The 24,427-nt window shown below is 37.5% G+C and overlaps 1 protein-coding gene across 1 annotated transcript; it reads left to right on the top strand.

Annotated features, from left to right (window-relative positions):
• Positions 1 to 2,636: 2,636 nt before the first annotated feature.
• On the top strand, positions 2,637 to 24,160 carry CTR9 (CTR9 homolog, Paf1/RNA polymerase II complex component). The gene is made up of 25 exons (XM_051622167.1): positions 2,637 to 2,760; positions 4,790 to 4,888; positions 5,315 to 5,554; positions 6,036 to 6,153; positions 6,787 to 6,876; positions 8,100 to 8,248; positions 10,791 to 10,898; positions 11,351 to 11,458; positions 11,576 to 11,812; positions 12,557 to 12,646; positions 12,745 to 12,873; positions 12,978 to 13,161; positions 14,125 to 14,213; positions 14,459 to 14,644; positions 14,828 to 14,915; positions 15,170 to 15,318; positions 17,364 to 17,480; positions 17,646 to 17,791; positions 19,370 to 19,441; positions 20,566 to 20,701; positions 21,453 to 21,599; positions 22,009 to 22,166; positions 22,456 to 22,552; positions 22,905 to 23,017; positions 23,277 to 24,160. Exons 1-25 carry the CDS (start codon positions 2,716 to 2,718, stop codon positions 23,683 to 23,685), a joined length of 3,504 nt encoding a protein of 1,167 aa, XP_051478127.1. The 5' UTR covers positions 2,637 to 2,715; the 3' UTR covers positions 23,686 to 24,160.
• Positions 24,161 to 24,427: the final 267 nt, after the last annotated feature.

The raw sequence follows: 24,427 nt of genomic DNA, 5'->3' as shown, positions 1-24,427 counted from the left end.
TTGGCAGGACAGAGCTCTTCCCACAAAAAGTAAGGCTTTGATCTGTTTAAATATTATCACTTTGAGTGCTTAAAAAAAAGTGGAAAGGGTTCTATAGAGAAATATAAAATAAAATAAGGGAGACACAGAAGAAAAGTAAATTGTCAGAGAAGAGACTATGGATGTTAGAGGCATGAAAATTGATTGCTTTTTCTATTTAATGTCTATGTATAGAAGTCAGTGTACAGTTTATATTATAAATCACATTAATGAAAAGGACATTGAAAACAGCCAGCCACCCCCAGGAAACAGAGAAAGATTTGTTGACATATTCCCAAAAGATTTCTTCATCTTCAGGCTGATTCTCAGGCTTCATCCTGAGAATTTCAGCACAAGTGTTCATTGTTATTTCTGGAACTGGCTTCTACACTCAAGTACTTGCTTGTATAATGTGTTTTCCTTCCCTTAAACTTTCTGTTAAAAGCTTGGCTTTCAGAGAGCATGCACAGATTTCAGAATGAAAAGACAGCAAGATAAATCAAGTTGATCTTCCAAAAATGTTCCTAAACACTCATAAAGTAAGCCATCCCCCCCCGCAAAGAAATAAAAACCCCAATAAAACAAAAGTTGTTTTCAATAGAACAATATTTTCTACATTAATGAGATTCTACATACTCAATAGTAATTTATTTTTATCAGTGCATATGGAAAAAATGAGTCTTCCTGCTTCAAACAATATAAAACTCAACAGTTTGCATAGTATGGTAATACATTTTTAAAACTTAAAATGTTTCAGGTAGGTTTATACCAGGAAGCAAGAATTGTTTTCCCTCTTCAACTTCAGTTTAATATTCTTAAGGCCTAACCTTATACAACCTTTCATTTAAGTTGTTTGTTGTTTTTTCTTCTATGAGGAAAAGGTAGTTCACTACAGACAATACTGATGGACAAACACCTCAGGAACAGATTGCCTTTTCAGTCCAAATTGCCTCAACATTAATCAAAATACCTAAAAAGTAGTATATTTGTGAAAAATCAGCCTGTAAGCCATAAAAGCAGGCTTAGGAAGTCTATTAATTAGCATCTTGCTCTGCATGATATTGTTTTTAAAGGAGAAAATGCATAAGCTTTCACTTCTATTAATTTCATTATTATTCTGTTTTCCTGCCACATGCAAAAGTTTCTCTACCAGAGGTTTTTAAGGCACATACGTACTCAAACACCTGTACAAGTAGGAGAAATACTAGTTACACTTCAGACCAGGTAACTCAGTTCAGAATAATTAGTGAATAAATAATTATCAAAAGCTGAGATTCAAACTGTTAAGTAATTAAAAATACTACTTGCTTTGACTTCAGAGAACAGATGACACTGCAAGTAAGCTAGTTGCTCACTACTACTATAATATATACTATTATAGTAGTTCACAACCAATTTTAAAAATTAAATTTACTCACCTAATGCTTTATAGTTGTGACTATCAGTTCAGTCAAAATTCTGTATTCTGTAGATGGTTAGCTATAAGACAAAATAAAGTTTGTTTTAGGCTGTATAAGTAATATGTCACAGATTTATTGATTTTTTTAATCTTCTTGGTAGAAATGTGACAGAGGATCTTTTAGTCTTACTACACTTTTTTCCTTGGTACAGATGCAAAAATAACTAAGATTGGTCATACGTTACTATGCATCCTGTGTTTTATTTAAATACATCAGTGCATCTGCCATTGCAATTAGAATAAAACAATTTAGGAATGCTGTTCTGTAGCTTCATTAATCTTGCATCTCTGTGTGGCCTCAAAGTTCCAGAATCAGAGCCTGGGTTCAGGATTCAGAATTATTTAAGATTCTGCATTTGTAATTACAAACGCTTAGATAATTTTGAAATAGTTGGCCAAGCTGTGGCTAAAAATTGTAAATATGTACTAAAAATATTACACCACCTAAGCTAGTCAACATGTATTTGGATTTACACATTGTTTTGTTTTTCCACAAAGACAGGGAAAATCCATACATTTTGGTGTATTTGGTGGGAAATCTTTAGTCATTTTAAAATGAGACGAGGTGGCAGAGGCCGAGGGAGTCGCGGCGTCCAGGCAAGCAGGTGCAAACCCCTTCAGCGTGTCAGTGAACACAGAGCAGTACCTCTTGGCATTGTACATGGATTCCTACAGGCATGTGATACCTTTGTACAAAGAAGCGGGACTAATACCTGCCTGCAAGTCCCCGGTACAAGCCCTCACCCTGGCGTGAGGAGACCGCTCGCGTTTTAAGAGGCCACCACACGCAGACGGCTGCCAGCAGCCACAGCGCAGCACGGAGCCCTGCGGCCTGGGCCGGGGGCGGGGACCGGGACCGGGGCCCCAGATGACCCCCGGGGCCCCAGATGATCCCCAGATGATCCCCGGATCCCCAGACGACTCCGGGCCCCGGGTCAAGGCCGCTCCCGCCGCTCGCTGAGGGGCGCTCACGAGCCCGCCGTTGCCGCAGCAACAGGGCGGCGCGCGCCCCGCCCCGCCCCGCCCCGGCCGCTCTCCTTCCTCCCCACGCACGGGCGCGAGGCGGCCCGGCAGGCCCGTTCGCGGCTGGGATTGGCTGGCGGCGCCCGGGGAGGCGGGGCCAGGGCCGCTCGCCCCGCCCCCTGTCCGAGCACGTCCGGGTGCGGCGGCGTCGGGAGGGGAGGCGCGCGCGGGCCGGGCCCTGGCGAGGCGGCCGCTGGGGCGGCGGGGTCGCCATCATGTCGCGGGGGTCTATTGAGATCCCTCTCCGGGACACCGATGAGGCGAGTCGGGGGGGGGGGGCAGATGGGATGGGAGGCGGTGGCGGGGGAAGGAAAGGGCGCGCTGTGCGGTGCGTGCCGGGCGGGGGGGGGGGGGGGGGGGGGTTTGTCGCTTCCTCTCCGAGTTTTGTCCCGGGCGCGAGGCGGAGCGTCGCGCCCTCCCCGGGGCGGAGGGGGCGGCTGAGGGCGCAGGTGTATCGCTTGGAGGAAAGGAGCCCGTTCCGGCCGTCGGCGGTGCCCCTCTGGACGGTGCCTGCCCCCGTGGCCGTCACCTCCCGCCCTTGCCCGGTGCGGGAGAGCCCCGGGAACGGGGCAGGTCCGCCCGGGCCCTGCGGTACCGCACGTCTGTGGCAGTGGGACGTCCTCTTCTCCCACCTGTTCCCATCATGGGCAGCCCTCAGGAGTAAAAACTTTTGGGAACAGCGTCGGATTTTTAGTTTGTGACTGTCTACCATGGCCTTGTCCGGATAAATTCCTTAGTTTGCTAGACGCCAGTTTTTCTGACTGAACAGATTTGTACACAGCATGTGCCTTAAGTCCTTAAAAAGCATATGAAGACATAAGTCCCGATTAAAAAGATTTAAGAAAAGTATTTGGAAATTTACGGGGTGCCACAAAGTTTGAAGTTAAATCATTCCATAGCAGATACTAAATTAATACTGTAGCTAAATAAGGTATTGAAACCTACTGCTTATAGATGGAGAAATGTTTTTGTGACTGTCTGTATCCATAGTCTTAACAAATATGCATACAACTGCTGTTGAGTTTTTAATTCTCACAGTGGTGCTTTGCTTTCCATAGGTTACATTTTTGACAGCTTTTTTCTCTGTAACAGGAATTTCTGTCTGAGGTATCAATATGCATAGTCGATTTTGGTGCTGCTGGTCAAGTTATGGCTAGGACTAGTTGGGTTCTGAAGTTCTGAATTAATCACTAAGGATTGCTGTAAAATACATCAGTTTTGTTACTGCCCTATTTTACTTACATATTTATTTGCTGTCATGGTAATACCTGATTCTCACTACTAAGTATTTTAGTTTGTAGATGAGGCTTGCCCAAGTTAAAAAAAATTATCGGCCAAACAGGAGTTACTGTGCAAGACAAACTGAAGCTAAAAATAACAATAGTAGCAGAAATATTTTTGCTGGCATTCTCAAGTTTTGCAGAGTCAAAAGTTTAAGGTCTTATAAACTGGATTGCCCTAATCTGGTCTTCAGACACAGGGTTCCTGCAGTGGTAATCAGGGTACAAGCCTGAGTACAACAAAGAAACCTCTTCCTTGCTGTAAAATCAAGTTGTAACATAGATGACTAATATTGAGGGTAGCCTGACTGAGTAGCAAATGAACAGGCAGGTAAATTGTGTTCCCAAACATTTCACCTTGGGAATATATTTTCCTTTTTCTCATTTTCTATATCAGAAGAGTAGAGCAACATGGGGTACTACTACTTGCCAAATAATGTTTGTATGATGGAGAGCTATTGATGTCCTTTGCTCATGATGAAAGAAATGTAGTCAGATTTTTTATAAAGTTTGCCACTTCAGTAATCTCTTTAATTTTCTTGGGCATAAAGAGTATTTTATAAAATTTTAGGCCTCTGATAGAAGTCGTAGATAATTGATTCCCTGACATGTCGTTACATAGAAGATAATTACTGTATCCTAGATCTTTGTATTATCAGTAGGAAAAGTTCTAGAAACTCAGTAGTGTGCACTCAAGTTGGTTATTAGCTGAACTGTTAAAGTTCTGAGCCTGAAATCTATAATGCAAGAAGTTGAGTTACCATCTCTGCTTGTTCTCCCTGACTAGGATCCCAAACATCAGGCTGTCTTTTATTTGATATTTGTGAGGGACCATCACTTTTGTCTTGTACAGAAAACAATACATTACTACTGCTTTTGTTGTCCATAACCTTGTTTAAACATAATTATTTTTGTTTTGTGCTTTGAAATGTCCAGCTTCCTTTGAACTCAATGATAGATGACATTGTTAATGCTTTGTGAAAAGAAAATCTGTATTGTTTCGTTCTAGGTTATTGAGCTTGACTTTGATCAGTTACCTGAGGGTGATGAAGTTATAAGTATACTGAAACAGGAACACACTCAGCTGCACATATGGATTGCCTTAGCGGTTAGTATATATATAAATGTTTATATATAAATCTTTAAATGTTATACTTGTGTAATTAAATAATAGTTTTGACTTCCTTACATTTATGGCCAGGGGTAACAGACTTCTGAACAGGAACTTAATGGGCTTATTATAGTATTTATACTATGGAAAGTATGGGAAAATGTACAAAAAGTCGAAGAAGTTCAGAGGAAAACTGTTTGATTCTTTGCTTAAAAATAGCTGTAAGACTTGTGTTTTAATGTAAAAATACTAAGTTGGAATGATGACAGAAAAATATTTGGCCATACTGGAATGCCTTTGTATTATCCCTACACTTATGTCTGGTTTATCCCTGTACTCTGGAAATTGTGTGACACCTAAAGCATCAACTTGATATCTTACTCACTGGGGTAGTATTGACTATTAAATGTGTGGTTTTTATAGTTGGAGTACTACAAACAAGGAAAAACAGAAGACTTTGTGAAGCTGTTGGAAGCTGCACGCATAGATGGTAACTTGGACTATAGAGACCATGAAAAAGATCAGATGACATGTCTGGATACTCTGGCAGCATACTATGTACAGCAGGCTCGAAAGGAGAAGAACAAAGACAACAAGAAGGAGCTCATTACACAAGCTACGTTGTTATATACTATGGCTGACAAAATTATCATGTATGATCAGGTAAAACCAAAATTGTTTTCAAAATCCATAGTTGTAAATTTTTTAGTAATTGTAAAGAAAATGAGTTGATTCACTGAAGGGCTCAGGCTTTAAAGTCTGTTAGTGTAGTACATGTTGGACTTGATGATCTTTGGAGGTCTCTTCCAACCCCTAATATTCTGTGATTCTGTGAAAACTTGTAAGTATCATAAATGTGTGTGTGGTGTCACCAGGAGTAACTATCACTAGCTTGGAACACCTGATAGAACTGTGTCGGTCAACCTTTGGAGGTTGGGAAAGAAGAACTGGTTGTTACACTTTAGTTTCATAATACATGAATTTTAGAAGTGGATGATGAAGACCTTTTTTTTTTAATGTTCTTTGTGATATAAGGTAAGTAAATTAATCATCTAAAGCATTGTAGCATAGCCAGTCTTATTCACATAGTCTCATCTTTATATTTTACAAAGATAAATGTATCAAATTTTTTTTCCTTATCTAGAATCACTTGTTGGGAAGAGCCTGCTTTTGTCTGCTTGAAGGTGATAAGATGGACCAAGCTGATGCACAATTCCACTTTGTGCTCAACCAGTCTCCAAATAATATTCCTGCCCTTCTTGGTATGAGTTAATGGGTATTTGTGTAAAACCTGATCTCTACAGTTGAATTTGTAAATCAATTATGTGCTTAAGAAGAGGGTGTGTATGTGAGTAGCAAGAATGTGATGAAGTGTGCATTTTTGGCCAGCAACACATGACAGAGATTAATTTAAACTTGGGAATTGTAAGTAGGTGGAAGAGGTAGAGAAAGTATAATGCTAACTGGCATTTTCTGAGACCCATGGGCATATATCCAGTCCAAGTACTTGCATTTCCCTGGTGACACAAATTAAGCTGTATACTCTGTCAAAGATAAAGGTATCAGTAGTGAGGGGCTGGTTGGGTGTAATACTGTATTCTAATTTATTAGCTGCTTAATATAGTGCTAGTAAGTGTCTTTCCTTTGGATGAAGAAAGAACTAAGTTTCTGCAGAAAACCTTGAAAATGTACAATTAATGTGTTCCCATGTTTTGTTTTAGTCATGTAGTTGACATCATCGAAGATAATATAACTTGTCTGATTTTTCGGTTGGTTAACTTTAACTTTTGAATATTGCCACAGGACAGGTTTACCAAATAATAGTTACAAGCTTCTGATTTATACGGGCTTTGTTTATATTTCTGATTTATTCATAACTGGTATGTTATTAACAGGTAAAGCATGCATTTCTTTCAACAAGAAAGATTATAGAGGAGCCCTTGCCTACTACAAGAAAGCATTGCGTACCAATCCAGGTTGTCCAGGTAAGACAGAAAGTATTTGCTAGTGAAAGTATTTGCTCTGCTAGCAAACTAACTCAAGTTTTCCTAATTCAAATACCTAAAGGCTTTTTTCTGATCTGTATCTGTCAAAGAAAAGTTAACCCATCCCTTATTATAGTGGAATTCAGGTTTTTGTTGGCTTAAAGTGTTCCTTAATTGTTTGAGAAGGAAATTGTGTTTAGGAAAATATTTATTTTTTTTTTCTAATTATTACCTTTTAAAGAAGTATTAGAAAATGAGAAATTGCATATGACAGAAGTGACAGTTGTATAGGGAGGGAAGGGACTGTTCAAGACTATGAGCTCTTGGAATATGTTGGCATTAATAATGAAACAATGTGAAAAGTAAAATTCTGCCTATAGTATGTGAGTTTTCCTTGTGTTGATAATGGAAAAATCTGGGAAAGCTGTCAGTAATGACTGTATAAGCAATAAGTGTGATTTAGATATTTTAGTTCAGGGTATTTGTATCAGGATCATAAATACTTTAAAGTCTCTTGAGAGACGTATATTCTGTAGTCTAGTTTAGCATAAGACTCATTGCTGCAACAGTGGATTTAGAAACACAAGCCTAACTTGAACAAGTATGTTTCGTTCACTCTCCTTTTTCAGGTAGACATTGGAATTGCTGTCTGTAAATGTCTGTATTCTTGGTTCACAAGCAATCTGAAGGGGCAGTATGATGTGAATTCTGTCTATGAATTCATCTGTATGTGATCATGGAGGTTAGAGGATGACAAACAGTGTTTTGTTAGCAGTGAATCAGTTGGTCATTTAAGAAGAGATATATAGCTCGTATGTTTGTTAATCTGTGTTTTCTGAAGGCCCGCTACTCACAGGTGAACTTACCATGCCTAAGAAATTTCCAGGCCTTTCATCTGGCAATTTTAAATTTCCTTTCTCTATTATTTTTTAAATATATTTCATTACATTAATTTTTCATTTGTTTAGTATCAGAGTCTGTTGATGATGCAGACCAAGGTTCTGGGGTGTATGAAGAAAATGAAGTCTTAATAATCTCTTAAAGTTGGTTTTGCTGCCAAGTGTGGGAGGCTGCCTTTAAAAACAGCAAAATCAGCAAACCTTTCAGATGGCTGAAAGGTTTTGAATATATATTAAAATTTCTGCTTTCACTTTGATGTCCAGAATGTTAAAAAGTCAAAGTTGAAATGTTTGAATTCTGAATGTTGTCATCTTGCTCTCTAGCTGAGGTTCGACTGGGTATGGGCCACTGCTTCGTGAAACTGAACAAGCTGGAAAAAGCTCGCTTAGCTTTCAGCCGGGCTCTGGAGCTGAATTCAAAATGTGTAGGGGCTTTGGTTGGACTGGCTGTTCTGGAACTCAATAATAAAGAGGTAGGTCTGACTTAACAAGAATCCATACTCGGTTTCCTTTCTTCTTATCTGAAAAAGCAAAATTTTTATTCTTCAAAAGGTAGTTGAGTTCTTAAAAGGGGTAATAGCTTTTGTGGTTAAATAATTTTAAGTCTGTGTCACTACTGAATGATGTTACAGTTACATACTTGTGAGCAGCACATTCTGAATAACTTCTGTTGTTAAAAATCTTCAACTCTGTTTATAGAGGTGTTACTTTACAGAAAAACAGTGCTACGTTAACTATTTAAAACATAAAAATCCACAGTGGGATGTGTGAATACATGTTGAATCACTTAAAAAAACCCGAAAGTGCTAATTTCTCTAAGTTACTTCAGTGAGCAATTGTTATAACATGTATAATAGCCAGCCTTACTTAGTCGTTTGTGACTCTGTGAAGGTTGACTAAATCAGTTTGTATTCAGAATGCTCTGAAAGCCCTCAAATACTTGAGGAACCAACTTGCAATAGCAGCTCTATTCCAGAGGATTGGGAATTTTTTTTGAAAGAGCATCATGCTAACAGGAAGGTCAAGGTAAAAGACACAGTCCCAGGAAATTAGTCCTGGGCTTTAAGGCACATGAGCTTTCAAAACAGGTATTAAAGTTGTATTCAGGCTGCCTTGGTGTGCTTGTCAGGTGGTAAATCAAAGAGTAGGCAAAAAAAAAATGTAGCTCGGCTGATGAAGCTATGATAAAGTGGTGATCCTGCATCTCTAGATGTTGTATCACTAGAAAAATAAATGTACTCGTGTAGCTTGACTGGGATCATAAGATCTGAGATGGTTAGTCCATGCTAAGGAAGTTATCAGTGAAGGATGGGACCTTTAAGTGTTTAAAAAAATTCAAAATACATATGTAATTGTGTGTTGCTAACATTCAGTGTTATGCTCTCTGTAGCACATGCAACTCCTTAGAGACACCTTTTGTCAGCCCAGAATGGCAGAAAATTACTTTGTTTACTACATCATGGAAAAAAAATTAAGTGTTCAGACTTCAGTGAAGAATTCTGAAAAATGTGGACACTAGAGTTTTCTTTGCTAAAACTACAGAGACAACAAAAAGTATTCTCAAGTCAAGTTTTAATAAATATTACATGGGAGAGAAAGTAATGAAACCAGGTATCTTTTTTTTTTCCTGAATGTCTTTTGACTAAAGTCAAGGGACAAGCTCACTTACCTTAAACATTGAAAAGCTGTGATTAAAACTGACCCACTCAAAAATTTTTTTTGTTCTTTGTAAGAAATGTGTAATCTGTGCTTCAAAATGTTTTCACAACTGGCACTGCAAAGTTAGTGTAACATGGAAGAGTTGATATGGGGGAGTGAGAACACTTTGGAGAAAAGATTCTGAGTTGCAAACTACTAATTGACATATTTTCTGTGCTTACATATTTCTAATGATTCTCTCTCCTGGAAAGTATTATCATGTCAAATCAGGGTTAAGATGACACTGTTCCCATTGAGGTCTGCCCTTGGTTCTCTTAATGGAAGTGTTTAGGAGCTTTGAGACCTCTAAGCATCTATTGGATTTGGTTTAAATTCAACATGAGACTCAAAATATCAGAACTCAGACATATAGTGTGATTATAAAATCTCTTTGCCTTTGAAAATTAAACAAAGAATGATGCAATATCTTCTAATCAAGGGATATTGTTATGCTGAGTTTGGAAAAATAGTGCTTTTTAAAACTAAAATTATGGGTTTTGGCTGCTTATTGGACTTCATCTTACATCTTAACCTAATAAGAGCTAATCTGTTCAATAAGGCACGTTTTTGCTGATAATAATTGTGAAGTAAAGCACAGATGATTAGTAGATCACAGTCTTGGTATTTCTGTTCAGAAATGAATAGATATTAAAGTTGACATGCTTGTGATATAAATCTCATGGGTGTCCTAAATAAATATCAATTATTCTAACAGTTACTGATTTGAACTTTTAGGTAAGTCAAATTCGTATCCATGGAAAGCTTTCTTTACGCTGTAAAGTTTCCTTAGTAAACAGCAAGTTGATCTAATGATATCCCTGTTTAAACACTGTAAGGTCCTACCATTTTTTTTTAATTAGAACTTAAGTTCTAGTATCTCTTAATCCAATATCTGAAGTTCTTCTTTTTGAATTTGAACATGAGAATATTTTCATTTTGCTGTTGAACGAATTGTGTAAAAGGTTGAAACATAAGCCAGACAGGAACCGGAAACAGTAGAAGGAAAGTTATCAGGACAGGAGTGTGAAATGTCAGAGGACACCAAGACAAAGGGTTTTTTTGTTGTTATTGTTGTTTTTTTTCCCCTAGAAAGTCCTGCTCTGCGTTTTTCCATCCCTATATGGTGGCTTCATTTCCCATTATCTATCTGTATGCTTCAGGGAGAAAAGCTATTAGCTAAATTTACTTTCTCTTTCTGTGAGCCCAACAAGGTTTTGTCAGAGTTTCTGCAGCTGCCTAGACTGAACAGTAGTTCTGGAGATATTAGTAAGACATGGGTGCTGAAATGCTGCTAATACCTGTCAATGTTTCATTTAGGCCGATTCCATCAAGAATGGCGTTCAGCTTCTCTCTAGGGCTTACACGATTGATCCCAGTAATCCCATGGTGTTGAATCATTTGGCTAATCACTTCTTCTTCAAGAAGGTAAGAGGTCTATGGAATTTTACAGCGAAATACATTATAGTCTCTGAAGAGCAAGGATTCTGGTGTTACATTCAATCTCACTTTATCAGGCTAAGTGGTGCCTAGTATGGAACTGTTAATCTAGATGGACAAGGGACAAGTGCAAAGTTTTTGACTTAAATTTTGTATAAACTTTTCTCAAGCCAAGAAAAGGTATGCTTATTTCTTAGATCAAGGTCACCTTTGTGTCCTGAAGAATTTCTGGTGGGTGTGTGGGAGTTATTTTCCCCTCCTCCCCATCTTCTACTCTTTAAAATATAAAATGGAAAGAACAGTAACCAATAAAAGAAAATCTATTGTTATTTAGTCAGTGCTTTGACTAAAACTTCTTGTATCTTCCAGCTGTCCTTGTTTAAATAATAAATCACCATAAATAAAGGCATTCAAATTTTATTTAACTTCCTATTTTTCAGGACTATGGTAAAGTGCAACACTTGGCTCTTCATGCTTTCCATAATACAGAAGTTGAAGCAATGCAGGCAGAGAGTTGTTACCAGCTGGCTAGGTCCTTTCATGTACAGGTAGGGCAGTTTTCAAAAGCCTCCTCTGTGATTAGAGTTAAATCTGTTTTATGAAAGTTAATACAGAACTTACTTGTGCAGACACTACCAGTTCTTTATTTACTTGTTTTTAATTAGGAAGATTATGATCAAGCTTTCCAGTATTATTACCAGGCCACTCAGTTTGCCTCATCTTCTTTTGTACTTCCATTTTTTGGATTGGGTCAAATGTACATTTATCGAGGGGACAAAGAGAATGCATCACAATGCTTTGAAAAAGTTTTGAAAGCCTATCCTAACAATTATGAGACTATGAAAATCCTTGGCTCTCTTTATGCCGCCTCAGAAGACCAGGAGAAACGGGATATTGCAAAGGTGAGTTTTGCTTCTGCCAGCATCATATCTCTAGGCACAAAAGTAGAACTTGTCAATCAGAGTTGAAATCAGACTGTACCTCAAGTTTTGTAAAATTCAGGGTTACTTGTTTGTAAATATAGAATATTTAATATTGGCTGTCGTGAGAGATCTTCCTTAACTGGAGAGTTACAACTTGGGGACAGAACTGAGACTCCTACTGGGCTCTAGTTAAAGCAAGTCCAGCAATGCAGAGGAGCTCCAGTCTCACATTTGTAGTTGGTACTATTAACAGGGCAAAATTCTTCCCATATATGTTAAAATTCTCTGAAGATAAGTTACCTAGTGATATCCTGAAGACAGCAGATATGTTAGTGATTTCCAGAAAACATTTGTCTTACCTTATCTGGAAGGACAGTGTTACACGTCTTTTGGATGAAAGGGTTTTAAAATATAATGTTGAGGTAAATAAATGTGAAAAATGTTAGACATCACCTTTCTAGAGACATCACCTTTCTAGCTTCTCATGGTGTAATACTTTCTGCTTCTCTAAGATTTCAGTGGGTGTTATATTCTACAGAAAAATACAATAATGACAGAAGGAAACTAATGCAATCTTTTTGCAATTAAATTGTGCAGATGTTTAGGATGTTTTATTTGCAATATGGTGTATCTTTCTAGTGTTAAGGTGTATGCCTTCACTTTTTTTTTTTAAATAGTTTCTGTGTCCACAAATAGGTATGATTATTTTCTGCTATTTTACAGGGACATCTGAAGAAAGTCACAGAACAATATCCTGATGATGTAGAGGCATGGATTGAGCTAGCCCAAATTTTAGAACAGACTGATATACAGGTATTAATGATACATGCTTAATAAATTACGTGTGTGCTTTTTGTAGGAGCACATAGAGCCTCATTATTTCTTTCACACACTTTCTCTGCTTTGAAAAGGGTGCACTGTCAGCCTATGGAACAGCCACACGCATTCTGCAAGAGAAGGTACAGGCTGATGTCCCACCAGAGATTTTGAATAATGTGGGTGCTCTGCACTTCAGGCTGGGAAACCTAGGAGAAGCAAAGGTAGGTAATTACTCGAAGCTTGAATTGAGCTTCTTTATCACCTGGAAGTTTTTCTGTAAGAATGTTCTGGAATGCTTTATTCCTTTTTTCTTTTTATACTTTAGAAATATTTTTTGGCATCGCTGGATCGTGCAAAAGCAGAAGCTGAACATGATGAGCATTATTACAATGCTATTTCTGTAACAACATCCTATAACCTTGCCAGACTGTACGAGGCAATGTGTGAATTTCATGAAGCAGAAAAGCTGTATAAGAACATTTTAAGAGAACATCCTAATTACGTTGATTGTAAGAAACATTTGGTATTTAATTTCACCGTCCTTATAATATCAAAAATCTTCCCATTCAGTGTCTTCTGCTCTCCCTAGATCTGTCATTGCTTCTTTTTGTAGTAGTTTTGGGGCCTGCTTACCTATCTGCTATTTTCCGTGCTTGGTTGTTGGTTTTTTTTAAAAAAAAGGTGTATATTATCCTTATAGTCCAATCTCCAGCTTTTTTTGGTAAATCGTACTGTACTGCAAAAATCTAGCAAAATTAGCTTATCTAGACTTGCATGCCTTTGCTCATTTGCTCCCCACCAAAGCCTTAGCACCTCAGCCCTTGGGTGCAATCAGGGCCCTCCACTTGATAAGCCTAGACTCTGCTGCTCTTCCTGTGTGGGTGGAAATAGTTCCTTTGGGCGAATCACTTTATCTTGGATCTTGGCCTTCTTCCAGGGACAAGGGCTGTTGACAGAGTTAGGACAGCTTGCAAGGCACATCCTGTTTTTTCTCCTCACTCTGCTGTTTGTCTTGCCCCCAAGTAGCTGACTTGTGATATTTGCTGCAAAGGCAAATAACCACACTTGCTCAGCAAGCTGCAGCACAGAACATGCTCCAGCCTAATCAATAGCTTCTCTGCTTTGTTTCTATTGCCACCTGCTAACTGATATTCTTCCCAAAGCTTGCGAAGACCAGAGAGCTGTTTAAAGTGGAGGAAGGATAATCATGTACCTGATGTAGCCTTCTTTCTTTGAGGTTTCTCAATTGTATTGAACTTACGAAACCAATTATAACCTTTGTGGATGGATGTTCCTCTTCACATAGTGTATCTCATCTTGAATGGAATATGGCAGGTGTCTTAATGTTTGCTGTCCTTAGCAGATCAAGGAAAAGATTGCTTTTGAAATTAATGCATGGTAAATATTTTCTATGTGTGAGCTAACTTTAACCTGTTTTCTGATTTATATTTTTATTTTCCATTTATTTTTAGGCTACTTGCGCTTGGGAGCTATGGCAAGGGATAAAGGAAACTTTTATGAGGCTTCTGATTGGTTTAAAGAAGCACTTCAGATAAATCAGGTTTGTGAACCTTTAAGTGTTTAAAGTTAACTCAGTTGACATACTAACTTAAAATTTTATTTTCCTTTAGTTGCATTTTTATTTTGTAAACTAGAGGAAAAAGAGAGAACTACTGTAATATGCTCTCTGTGTGTATTGTTTGGGTTTTTAAAATATGGACTTAAAGAAAAACAGCATTTTTTACTTGAAAATGTAATCTTGCAAGGGAAAATTATACTTTGGCCACTTAGAGAATTTTTATTTAGGACCATCCGGATGCTTGGTCTCTGATTGGCAATCTTCACTTGGCTAAACAAGAGTGGGGTCCAGGACAGAAGAAATTTGAAAGAATATTGAAACAGCCCTCTACACAAAATGATACTTATTCCATGCTGGCTCTTGGCAACGTCTGGCTGCAGACTCTACATCAACCCACAAGAGACAGAGAAAAGGTAATGGGTGTCTGTCTGCCCAGTGTGTGATTTTTTTACAAATTTTCTCTTTGTGTGCTCTTAGCTACTCAGACTCTTTTGTTGTTGCCTGTTAAGCATCTTAGAGACCCAAAAACTTCTGGGTAGATCTTTTAATATCCTGTTATAGAAGTGAGTGATCCATTGGGATACTTCTTTCTGCAGGAGAAGCGTCATCAAGACCGTGCATTAGCGATCTACAAGCAAGTACTTAGAAATGATCCAAAGAACTTGTATGCTGCTAATGGCATAGGTGACTATTAGACTAATTTTTGTTCAGAGATGATGATATTCTTAAGTTTCAGGCTTTATTGTAGAATTGTTTTTGCAGGGCCTGAATGCTATGTAGTGAAGCACAGGAAAGAATAGCTTTCATATGGCAGCTATGTCACTTTATTTTTAATGGGGAGCTTTATTCAGGCAGTATATTGGTTTGTTTTTTTTTTTTGTAGGAATAGATAGTACATGAACCTGGAAGCTTATACTTTGCATATTACTTTCCCTTAGGAGCTGTGTTGGCACATAAAGGATATTTCCGTGAAGCTCGTGATGTTTTTGCCCAAGTGAGAGAGGCAACAGCTGACATCAGTGATGTGTGGCTGAATTTGGCACATATCTACGTAGAACAGAAACAGTACATCAGTGCTGTGCAGATGGTAACATCTCTAAATTAAACTACATAATATGTTGGGTTAGATGACTTCTGGTTGTTTCTCTGCTGTCATAGCAGCTGCTCAAGTATCTGAATAATATTTTTACAAGATCTGTTTCTAGTGTTGGCTGTCATGTCCAGATTTAAAAACAAATGGCCAAATATGGGTAAGGGGTAACAAAGCACCTACCAACTTGTAGACTTTTTTTTTGGTAGCAAAGTTAAAACATAATTGGATGAGAGTTTTGGTCTTGGAATTCATTTTTAGTCAAAGAGGTTTCAGTCAGTTTAGTTACTGTATGTGATTTACATTCAGATGTTATTGAAGGAAGTAAGTTCAATTTGCTGCTGGGATTTATTTAATAGCAACACTTCCTTTTTTCATTCTGGCAAATGATTGCATAAATAACAATCTGAGCTATCTGAAAAGCTGAGTGCCATGGTTTCTTTCACCACAGTTAACATCACAAGGTAATTAATGATGGAAGAAATCTGTTGAGGTCATCTAGTTCAACCTGCTCAAGCAAGCTAACTTCACATATCAACCGATTGTAACAAAATTGACTCAATTGATCAAAAGCATACAAGTAAGCTTTAAAGAAAAGAAAAAAGCATATGTTGCTCCAAACAAACTTGTTTCATTGAGTCCACATTGAGGCTCAAAAAGAATTAATTTAGAGCTATCCTGAAGCTCTTTGTGGTGGTTATAACTAAGAGATACAGGGCCTCTCTTACCTGATCAGTACCTCAGTAGTTGCTGTCTTCCAGTGAGCTACTGTTAAAATGCTTTGATAACACAATCAGATTCATCCTGTCGTGTTTGAATGGAGTCTTGTTTTTTCAACACTTTATCTGTTTTTATTAACAAAAGGTCTGATGATAGTCTGATTTTAGAAATTGTATAAACTGAATGACAGTGGGAAGCTGGCATAATTTTCACCTTTTGATTTGTCAGAAAAAATACTGTGCTCATTTCCTAATATTAAAGTAAAGCTGTTAGTAGAAATGTGCTTATTTACTGAGGTGTTTTATTGTTCCCTGGTTCTACTATGCAGTCAGTACTAGCCAGTCTGAAACGGGCAATACTGGAATCAGAGGGAGTTTAATTGAATTTAATAGTCTAGCTTACTGCAGCCACAACAATTATCCTAATGAGTTATCTACCATAAAGCATACAGATCCAAGGCAGATTTAAACCAAATACAAAATCTTTTACTCTAAAGGTGACTGAAAACTAGGAGCTCACAACATGTGTGATCCTGGAGTGGTGACTTCAGCCGTTACAGTTCAGAACAGTTTCTATATTAGAGCAGGAAATAAAAAATACTTTGTATTACTTAATTTGGAGGTTTAGAAAGGGTGAATGATTCCTTGAGAAAAGAGGATCATTCACTTTCAAACCAAACACACTTATGACTGAAAAGGATAAGTTTCATAACTGTTTGAAGCTTTAATTCTAGACCCACAAAGCCTACAGTGACAAGTCTTCTTTTATGTTTTAGAACAATTTGATATCCCTTGACATGCCAAGTTATTCAACTAGGTGGACAGAACAAATTTGACCTTGAGTTATCTGAAAGGTGTGGGGTTTTTTTTAAACTAGTTGCATCAGATACATGGAATTATTACATTAAATATATTTCAATTTGTAAAATGTCTTGAACTAATAAAGAAAGTTTGATAGTTTTTATATGATCATGTCATAATGTGATAGTTTCCCCCTTCTCTCATACTGCAGAGAATAACTGAGTGGTTTTAATATTATTAGGTTTTGTTGGACTTTGTTACAATAGATGGTATTTGCAAAGTATTCTCTATTGTATTTTAAGACTGACAGAGCCTCCTGGACTGCTGCCAGTTTCTAGAAAAATCAGGTACTTGCTATGGAATAGCAGAAATAATTTTCTGATCAGTGAAAAGAAGGATTGCGTGTCACATAATACACTTTAAAAAACAAGCAGTAATGCTTTTTAGGAATAGAAACATTTGCTGGAGTTAGCTATCGAAAAGAACTAACCATTGTCACCTGTTAATTTGTTTCCATTTCAGTATGAAAACTGCCTCAGAAAGTTTTATAAGCATCAAAATACTGAAGTATTGTTGTATTTGGCCCGGGCACTCTTCAAATGTGGCAAATTACAAGAATGCAAACAAACGTTGTTAAAGGTATGGGTGTAAACATCCTATATCACAGAATAAAATTACTTTAAGTTGATGCATCTGTGTGTCTTTCTAAAGTCAGTAGTCTGGGATTAAAACAAGCATACTTATTCTCTGTGTAGTTCTGTATCATGTTGTAGCATATCTTAAAAACATGCTTTTCATTTACAGGCCAGGCATGTAGCACCAAGTGATACAGTCCTTATGTTTAATGTAGCCTTAGTGCTACAAAGACTAGCTACCTCTGTCCTGAAAGATGAAAAAAGCAATCTAAAGGAGGTGCTTAATGCTGTGAAAGAACTGGAGCTAGCCCACAGGTACAGATTACTTACTTCTAATAGTTATAATCTATTGTGTTGTCCCCTTACAGTAAATTTGCAGTGTAGGTCACAGATCTGGTTAGAGGAGTGATCATCTCCTGTGAAACACTATGTAATTCTAGAGTTTCTAGCAGGAAAATCAATGTTTGGCCTGACAATACTGCTTAATCAGGCTTAGCTCAGGAGCCAGTTTTGTTTGGCCAGGTGGCCAATATGTATTTCTCAAAGGGTTTTGTGTTACTGCGGCCAAGGTGTACTTCTTCTTGGAAGAGCATAGTTGAAAAAAAATGTTGAAAATTATTTTACTAATTAAATAATTTTCTTGACAATTTATTTCAAATCCAACCTGTAAGGTTCAAAAGCAAATCTCTTTATATTATATAAGCCGAGTTAACGACTGGTAGTCCTTGAAAATAAATTTCACCCTTTTGTTGGCAAGTAAAGCCTAAAGCACTCTCATGGCATAAGAACAGAAGCAATTTCTTAAGTGCATTTGAGTTCTTTTAGTTCTCTTTCTTTTAAAACAAAATAATTCTGGGCAGAAAATGTTATGATTAATCTGATCCAGTTGTCACCATCTTTGAACAGAAAGCTTTCAACTATTTATTCTGCTCCTGGATATTGCTGGTGTAACTGGTGCTTGCTTTATGCATTCCTAGCTCTGCTGTTTTGTCATGGATAGATGTTACCATTCAGTAATTTTGTCAACTGAAGCAAGCCTTTATTACAAGCAAGCATTTTACAATTTTAGTGCTTTACATAATGCAAACTAGACATGTGAACACAAATTCTAACTTAAATTCAATTAGAAGCTTGTTACTTGTTGTCTTGAGAAAGTTGCATGAAAGCCTTTATTTTGTACACATTAACTGAAAATTCTGATGTTTCCCATTTTGGAAAGTTTTTTCCACAATCTAAAATTTGAGCAAGGGATTACTTTCTTCATATGCACAAGAATTTGAGTTCATTCTATCACAAAACCACTTCATTTAAGATGTTTCTGATTGAATATGGGAAGAGAAACTGTGGCAACCTTGAAAGTCAGAAAGTAATTTTCCTTTAAATGAATTGAAGAAACTGCTTTCAAAGCACTGATCATCGTGGCTTACCCATCAACTTGAAGGTATGTTCTGTTTGCAAGGGACTGTCACCTGAGTTCAAGGAGGCTGTTCTGGAAGGATTTGTTAAAAAAAAAAAAAAATCAAAACTTTTCCTTCCTTTTTCGTTTGCTGATTGCAAGCACATAAGTTGTGACAGATAAGGAATAAATCTGGGTTTGGCAGTGTCCTTCTTGCTAGGAGCCAGTAAGTTAAATCTTAGAACTCTTGTTAGAATTTTTCTGGGTTTTTGTTCCACTTTAGAGTGTTTTTAGAATGTTTTAAATTTGGAGGACTCTGTACTTTTATACTGTTCTACTATAAGGGGTTGCACACAGAGAAAATTGCTGAGGTTTCCTTATCTGTTAGGTTTTAAAGAATTATAATTCAGGAGTAAGTGCTTTGTTTTAAGGTGCAATTCCAATAAATATTTAAATAATGCCATATTTCCTTAGTTTTGTTTGTTTTTTTCCTCCAGGTACTTCAGTTACTTGAGTAAAGTGGGAGATAAGATGAGATTTGACTTGGCACTTGCTGCTACAGAGGCCAGGTAAATAAAAACCAACCCAAACCACGTACAAATCTTTTAAATCCTTCATTCAGACACCAAGTGGAATATTTTTGTCTTGCCTTTTTTCATACTAAAACATTCTGACAAAAACCAACAATATCATAGAACAGTAGAAATACAGGTGTGGGGTTACTCACTGTTTCATTCTTTTCCTATCTTTAGAAAGCCAAGTTTTTGTGTAGTCTAAAACTCTCCTAGTTTGGTGTCTGCCATTAGCTGGAGCTTGCAAAACTTTAGATGCTTTAATGGCAAATTTTCTGTCAGCAAGACTGCAGTGATGTTTGTTTAAATATCTTTAGGTCTCACTGTTTTGACAACATTTTTACTTTCATCGAGATATTTTTCAAGTAGCTTGTGGGTGAATAGCATGGTTCAGTTACTGAAACATGAAACATTTTTGCAGTCCAGTCTGCCTTACCTTTTGCTCAAGATAATGAGTTTGTACACAAGGCTATTCAAATCAATTTTCTTGTAAGCTTATTTCTTAGTTTTTTACTGGGTATGCTCTGTATTTCATTTATTTAACATTCTTCTATGGTTTTCATAGTCATATACAAATAACATCTCTTGGCCATCATGCACTGTACATCTTAAGTGAGTATCATTAAAGCACTTTATACAGAGAAGAAAAATAGACAATTCATTGTAACATTACCTAGAAGGTTATTGAAAGTGCCTTGCTTTAATGTTTCATGAGATTTGAATGCTGTGCCTTTTTACACAGTTGGGTTTTTTTAAGATTAGAATTTCTACCTGCCTTTCTGATGAGGTTTGCTAGTATGTGGTGATTAAGTGTAAGTTCTTACAATTCTGAAGCTGTCCAAAATGGTTGGGATGATTCCTTTTATATTCATATGGTGGGTTTTTGTGTATGAACTGGCTAAATTTTAAGTATGAAACAATACGTTCTGAAATGATAAATGGCCATTTAAAGTTTAGCTTACTCAAAACCTATACTCTCTTATTGTGTTATTTCAAGTAGGTTTTTTTTTTTTCTTTGTTGATGATACAAATGTGGTGTGATGTCTGCCCTTTATAAAACTGTTCCTTCATGTAGTATGTGCCTGCCACCTTCCTTTGCTTGAAAACATTGTATGTTACAGGCAGTGCTCAGACTTACTGAGTCAGGCCCAGTACCACGTGGCTCGGGCACGCAAGCAGGATGAAGAGGAGAGGGAGCTGCGTGCAAAGCAAGAGCAAGAAAAGGAGCTGCTTCGCCAAAAGCTACTGAAAGAACAGGTTTCATTCTGTTACATTTTGTATACTACATATTTTTAAAAGCTTTTTTTTTTTTTTTTAAAGTATACCTATCAAAAACATATATGCCCCTGTTGCTCTGTGGTGGTATCTCGTGTTAGTGAGAAAATGTGGAGTAGCTATTTTTCTTGGCTGTAGTGAGTGCTAGCAGAAGATGTTACAGCTAACAGGTTATACTCGTTCTTTCTTCCTCATAGTCTCAGAAATAGTTATTTTGGGGGGGGTTTATAATGAAATAAAATTGGTGCCCCTAGTAGTCTGCCATCCAGTGCCTGTACAGAAGAAGGGTAAATTGAGATGAGACATTAGGAAGAAATTTTGTTGTGAGGGTGGTGAGACACTGGCACAGGTCACCCAGGGAGGTTGTGGATGCCCCCTCCCTGGAAGTGTTGAACACCAGGTTGGATGGGGCTCTGAGCAACCTGGTCTAGTGCCGGGTGCCCCTGCCCAAGGCAGAGAGATTGGAAGTAGATGATCTGTAAGGTCCTTTACAACCCAAACTGCTCTATGACTGTAAGGAAGCACTTGGTACAAGAGTTATTTTGAACTTTGCCTACTTAAGCATGTGCATGTAGAAAACTTTTTTTCTTGCCATGTGGACCTTCTGCTCTGACATAGACTGTCAAAAGTTAAGTTTCCAGTTTCTTGTCAGCAAAGAGTTTGTACGCCTGCCATTATAATCACCAGGACGCTGCAAATGCAATAGTAATGGTTGGTTTTCTCTCTGTTTCAGGAAGAGAAGCGCCTAAGAGAAAAAGAAGAACAGAAGAAACTTCTGGAACAAAGAGCTCAATATGTGGAGAAAACCAAGAATATTCTGATGTTCACTGGTGAAGTAGAAGGGTCAAAGGAGAAAAAACGTGGTGGCGGTGGAGGCAGGGTAGAACAGAATTTTATTCTTTTAATCTTAATTTTCCCTTTCTGATATATGGTCTCTTGCAGTACCACAGGTTCTCAATTTCTAGCTCCTAGTCTCCGCAGTGTGAAATTGCACCCGTTTAATACCCAAATGTTAAAACTGGTTGCTCATACTCAGCAGTTCCAAGCACAGTGGTATCACCAAAATCTGTTCAATTGTTAAAATAACAGAGGATTTTTTTATTACGTGCAAATTTAGAATCAGTTTCTTAATGACAGTCTAGAGATTATGGGAATGTAGACACAAGATCTGTATATTCCTATTTTCAAAACGACGTTTAGCTAAAGTTTCTATTTTGAATTGTTTTCTTGTAAATTTTTACCTGGAAGGTGAATAATAGATTATATTGTGGGGCTTTTATTTATTACAGCGTTCCAAAAAAGGAGCAGGGGAATTTGATGAGTTTGTCAATGATGACAGCGATGAAGATCTGCCCATGTCTAGAAAGAAAAAGAAGAGGAAGGGCAGTGGTAGTGAACCAGATGGGGAAGAAGAGGAGGGTGAGAGAAAGAAGAAGAAGAGGAGGAGGTAACTGATACTTTCGCATTAGGCTTCTCTGAGAAGCAGTGTGTCTTTTAAGTATATTCTCTTGCAGTCTTTCATAATGACTTAAAAAAAATCAACTGTTCTTAAGAGATCACATTAGTTTTTATTTACACATGCACATGATAAGACTTGCAGAGCCATTCTGCAAAAGAAGTATGAATAACACTTGATCAACTAGAGATTTCCTGAGACGGATGTTCTTGCATGTGTGAAGTTCTTTTTTTTTTTTGTGATGTTATGCTTTGCATCATATACAATGTTTCTTTTTAAGACCCCAGAAGGCAGATGAGGGAAGTGATGATGAAGAGCATGAAAATGGTCCTAGACCTAAAAAACGACGTCCACCCAAAGTAGAGAAAAAGAAGGCTGTAAGTTAAACACTGAATAACTGCATCACTTTCTAAATATGCATTTAGGCTCCAGCATTACCCTAGTCAAGAGAGGTTTATTAATACTGAAAATTATGACAAAGCTTGTTGTAGCAGACTGCCTTTGAGCTTGTTTTTGTCCTCCTCCCCTGTTGCTATAGCTGCTTCAAGGATGAAAAAGATATTTCTGAAGACATCTAGAATTAAGTGATAGTTAATGGAAAATTTTGATCTAATGACTTTAGAACAACTGCTAAAAGCACATCTACTTTTCTGGGTATGTTTCTGCTTTTGGGCACTATGTTTTAACCAGCCATATGAAAAAGCAACCCGTTGTTTTTCCCTTGTACAGCCCAAACCAGAACGTCTGCCTCCTTCAATGAAAGGAAAGATCAAATCAAAAGCCATCATTTCATCAAGTGATGATTCTTCTGATGAGGATAAACTCAAAATTGCTGATGATGGGTAAGAACCTTAATTAACTTTATATGTACTGAAGTTTCAACACATGCTTTCAAGAGAAGTTGCAGTGTTAATAATAACAAGATAACACAAAGATAATGGGAAGCCTTTGTACTCACAACATCACTTTATTGTAAATTAATTCCATGAATTCTTCCCATTCTGATAACACCAGCATTACTCAAATCCTGGTGTTTCATTTTATTTTTAAGCTGAGGATAACATTTTTTATTACTGGCTTTATTTATTTTTTCCCCTACAGACATGCTAGGAATAGCAACAGTGATTCAGATGATGGAGAACGGCAGCACAGTAAACGCATTGTCTCTGATAGCGATTCTGATAACAGAAACAAGTCTGGTAGTGAGGCAGGTAGTCCAAGGAGGTCCAATGTCCACCCATCTGAGGAAGATTCTGACAGTGACGGGTCGGCTAGGAAAAGGAGACGGTCAGATTCGGAGCAGTCTGAGAACGAGTCCGTGCAGTCTGGCAGAAGTCGTTCCGGTGGGTCGGAAAACGAATCTCGCCCGGCTTCTCGCAGTGCTGAGTCAGACAGAGATTCAGAGAGAGCATCTGACAACGAGGGCTCTGGCAGAGGATCTGGTAATGAATCTGAACCAGAAGGATCCAACGATGAGGGGTCTGAAGGTGGTTCAGATGACAGTGATTAGATCTCAGCTACAGACCATCTTTTTAAAACATTCATGTAAATATAGTGCAGCTATAGGGAAAATCCCATTTTTATATTTGAAAACTGTGATTTAAAAAACCTTAATGTTTTAGTAAACTGCTGTGCGACCTTCTTGTGATTCTTTCTATTAGCAACTAATGGATGTTTCTTTAAGTTGACTTATGGTGTATTCTTAAATGAAAACTGCTGTAGATGAAGAACAGAATCCCTGTACTATAATCAACACACCAAGTATGGAATGCATGTAAAAATGATGGAACATAAAACCTCTGTTTAGAGGGTTCCAGTGTGGCTTAAAACTGTTTGTTCTGTGCTTATATACATGCATAGATCGATCTTAAAATCGTACCAAATGGAACAAAGAGCTGTGGATATTTATTTTTCCTCATTCTGAATAAAGGTCAGTAGGGAGATTTTTCTTTCTATTAAAGAAGGCATTTGCCATGGTAAAACTTTTTCGTTTCCAAGAGTTTGTTCTTTTGCTTCTCTTTCTGTGTTAAATCGGGTGAAAGATGCAGGTATTAAAGAAATTTTATAAAGTAACAATGCAGATGTGGATGAAGTATTTTAATTGGCAGTAAAAAAAAATAATTGGAGAACTCTGTATTTTTTATTTTTCCATTTTTTTTCAAACTTTTTTTATTGGCCATCAATTCCTAGTATAAGCATTTACTAGAGAGACTATGTAGATCTGGATAGGGCATTAATACTGCTTTTAACAG

Source organism: Apus apus, chromosome 5 (assembly GCF_020740795.1).
Source record: "Apus apus isolate bApuApu2 chromosome 5, bApuApu2.pri.cur, whole genome shotgun sequence".
Taxonomy (NCBI): domain Eukaryota; kingdom Metazoa; phylum Chordata; class Aves; order Apodiformes; family Apodidae; genus Apus; species Apus apus.
This window is presented reverse-complemented; position numbering and strand designations above follow the sequence as displayed.

What these genes read in the sequence shown, in the direction of transcription:
- CTR9 (XM_051622167.1), top strand. Translation starts at nt 2,716, where the DNA reads ATGTCGCGGGGGTCTATTGAGATCCCTCTCCGGGACACCGATGAG. An exon ending in AAATTATCATGTATGATCAG is followed by an intron (nt 5,555 to 6,035) that starts GTAAAACCAAAA and finishes TTCCTTATCTAG; the next exon opens with AATCACTTGTTGGGAAGAGC. An exon ending in GCAAACAAACGTTGTTAAAG is followed by an intron (nt 17,481 to 17,645) that starts GTATGGGTGTAA and finishes TTTCATTTACAG; the next exon opens with GCCAGGCATGTAGCACCAAG.